This window comes from Nematolebias whitei, chromosome 20 (genome assembly GCF_014905685.2).
Source record: "Nematolebias whitei isolate Nwh7 chromosome 20, NemWhi1, whole genome shotgun sequence".
Taxonomy (NCBI): Eukaryota; Metazoa; Chordata; class Actinopteri; order Cyprinodontiformes; family Rivulidae; genus Nematolebias; species Nematolebias whitei.
In genome coordinates, this window is record NC_056517.1 from 10,931,326 (window position 1) to 10,933,581 (window position 2,256).

The 2,256-nt window shown below is 36.8% G+C and overlaps 1 protein-coding gene across 1 annotated transcript in view; it reads left to right on the forward strand.

Moving 5' to 3' along the window:
• The window catches only part of LOC119426839 (gamma-aminobutyric acid receptor subunit rho-3-like), a 32,905-nt gene extending 31,044 nt beyond the window's left edge, over positions 1 to 1,861 (forward strand). Inside the window, exons 8-9 of the mRNA XM_037694422.1 lie at positions 467 to 598; positions 1,559 to 1,861. Coding sequence (XP_037550350.1) covers positions 467 to 598; positions 1,559 to 1,861 — 435 coding nt within the window. The remainder of the gene's footprint in view (positions 1 to 466; positions 599 to 1,558) is intronic.
• The last annotated feature ends 395 nt before the right edge of the window (positions 1,862 to 2,256 follow it).

Below are 2,256 nucleotides of genomic sequence, written 5' to 3' on the forward strand. Positions count from 1 at the left end.
TTCACAGGCAGGAGTGTGTACTTTGTAGTAACATGCAGGAGTGTGTAGTCACAGGCAGGAGTTAGTAGTTAATCCAAACACATGTTAACACAAATAACTGATTAGTTTTTAGAGCAGAATATTTCAGCACTTGAAGGTGAACACAAGGAAAGGCAGAGTAAACAAAATCGTATCTGACTGGATGAAGGTGTAAAAATGTTTCATTTGTCACAAACCTTTTCCACCATTTTGTATTTGACTTCACAAATCCATATTTATATTTAGGTTTAAATGCATTTTGATTAAGTTTAACGTGAAAGTTTATCATCCGATTTTGTTTCAAAACTAAAAGTAAGTAAAGAAAATATAAAAGACTTGGAAAAACATTTTGTTAAAGTTGAAAAATGTGGAACTCCATCCATCCTTCATCCATCCACACATCCAACCACACATCCACTCATCCTTCCATCTATCTACCTATTTTCAGGTGTCATATGTGAAAGCGGTGGACATCTACCTGTGGACCAGCTTCCTGTTTGTCTTCCTGTCTGTGATCGAGTACGCAGCTGTGAACTACTGCACCACTCTGGAGGAGATGAGGAAGATGAGGAGGGGGAAGGTCAGAACACTGAACAAACAGCTCATGACTGCACAGAAAGAAAGAAAAAACAGAAACTTTAGCATTTTCAGTAGAAATCGTTGAGTGGATGTCTTCCGAGTATTTTTAAGTAAACTGAAATGTGATAACTAATTGCTAAAATGAGCATAAATGTAGCTAAAAGCTGAAGTTTGACAAAGCATAGCTAAACTTTAATACCAACAAAGATTTAGCTAAAGCTATATTTAGCAAAAACAGTTATACAGAATCTAAAATTAAAAAAATCCCAATACATTTCAATGAAACAAAAATATGTTAAATATCTAAAAAAATATAAAAATTATGCCGTTCAAATCATCCATCTCCTGAACGAGTTGAATGTTTTAATCCTCAGTGGGTATTATAGCTGACAATAAAATAAAAAACATGAAAACTTATCAGCATTCACACAATAACTTGTACAAAATGAAGTTAAAATAACAAAAATCATTCAACTTTGTCTCCCTCTTGTGGCTTCATAGTCTCATTACATTCATTATTCATTAGAAACCTGCAGCCTCCAAGCCACAAACTCATCCCAAAACAATATTATTTTATATGCTCAAACATTCACTTAGTGAATTAACGATTCACTAAAATAATTCCTCAATTCGTTTTCTTGAAATATAAAGATAATTTAAACAATAAAATATTTAACTTTATTTTATTGTAATTCTCTTTCTGTCCAGACTTTGTTCTTTTAATACAAAGTAAAATCAGTGTACTAAAGTAGCTTGTAAACTCAAATTCTTCTAGTGAAAAAGAAGGAAACTGGAAACAATTTTTACCTTAATTGCAAACTGCCTAGTTTTCTGTGCCACTTTTCTTTTATTCTTCTATAACCTGCAGAAATCTAACACTTTAATTTTAAATCCATTTCAAAATTTTGAGCTAATTAAATATTATTTGATGCATGTTTTCTTTTCTATGTTTAAATTTCAGATCCCCTCCACTTTTAATGCCAGCCAGGCTATGGCCTTTGACGGCTGTTTCCATGACGATGACATTGAGCTGACCACGTTCCCTCGGATGGCTGCCACGCTGACCTCTGAGCCTCTGACCACGCCGAGCCAGAACTCAGACATCCGTCCCTCAGAGGGCACTCGGCTGCGGCGGCAGCGGTCGGTGCGTGAAAACGTGGATCGGCTGGTCAGCAACAGCTACATGATCGACTCGTACTCACGCCTGGCCTTCCCTCTGTCCTACCTACTCTTCAACACCATCTACTGGAGCCTGTACTCCTGATCAGACTCGTCCAGGGGCCACAGGACCGAGAGCCGAGGCTGGACGATGCCAAGGTTCAGACTTTCAGGAGAGACTAATTAAAACTCCTAAGAGTCTCAATCTGTGCTTCACAGACTAATGGGAGTCTGGATGTGGAACTTTTTTTCTTGTGTGTGTGTGTGGGTGTGTGTTTGTGTGCGTGCTTTAACAGATCTCATCAGCATATTGTTTTCTTTTGTTTAAATGCCCAGAAGTTGATTTGAAAGTCGTCTTTTTTTTTCTTGTGTTTTTTAAATGAAAATCTTCCTCATACCTTTCGTGTAACTGGAGCACAAACACGTAATGTATGGCTGTTATCCAAATAAAGTTTTTATTAAGAAGAACATAAAACTGTAGGCACTGAACTGATGAGCACA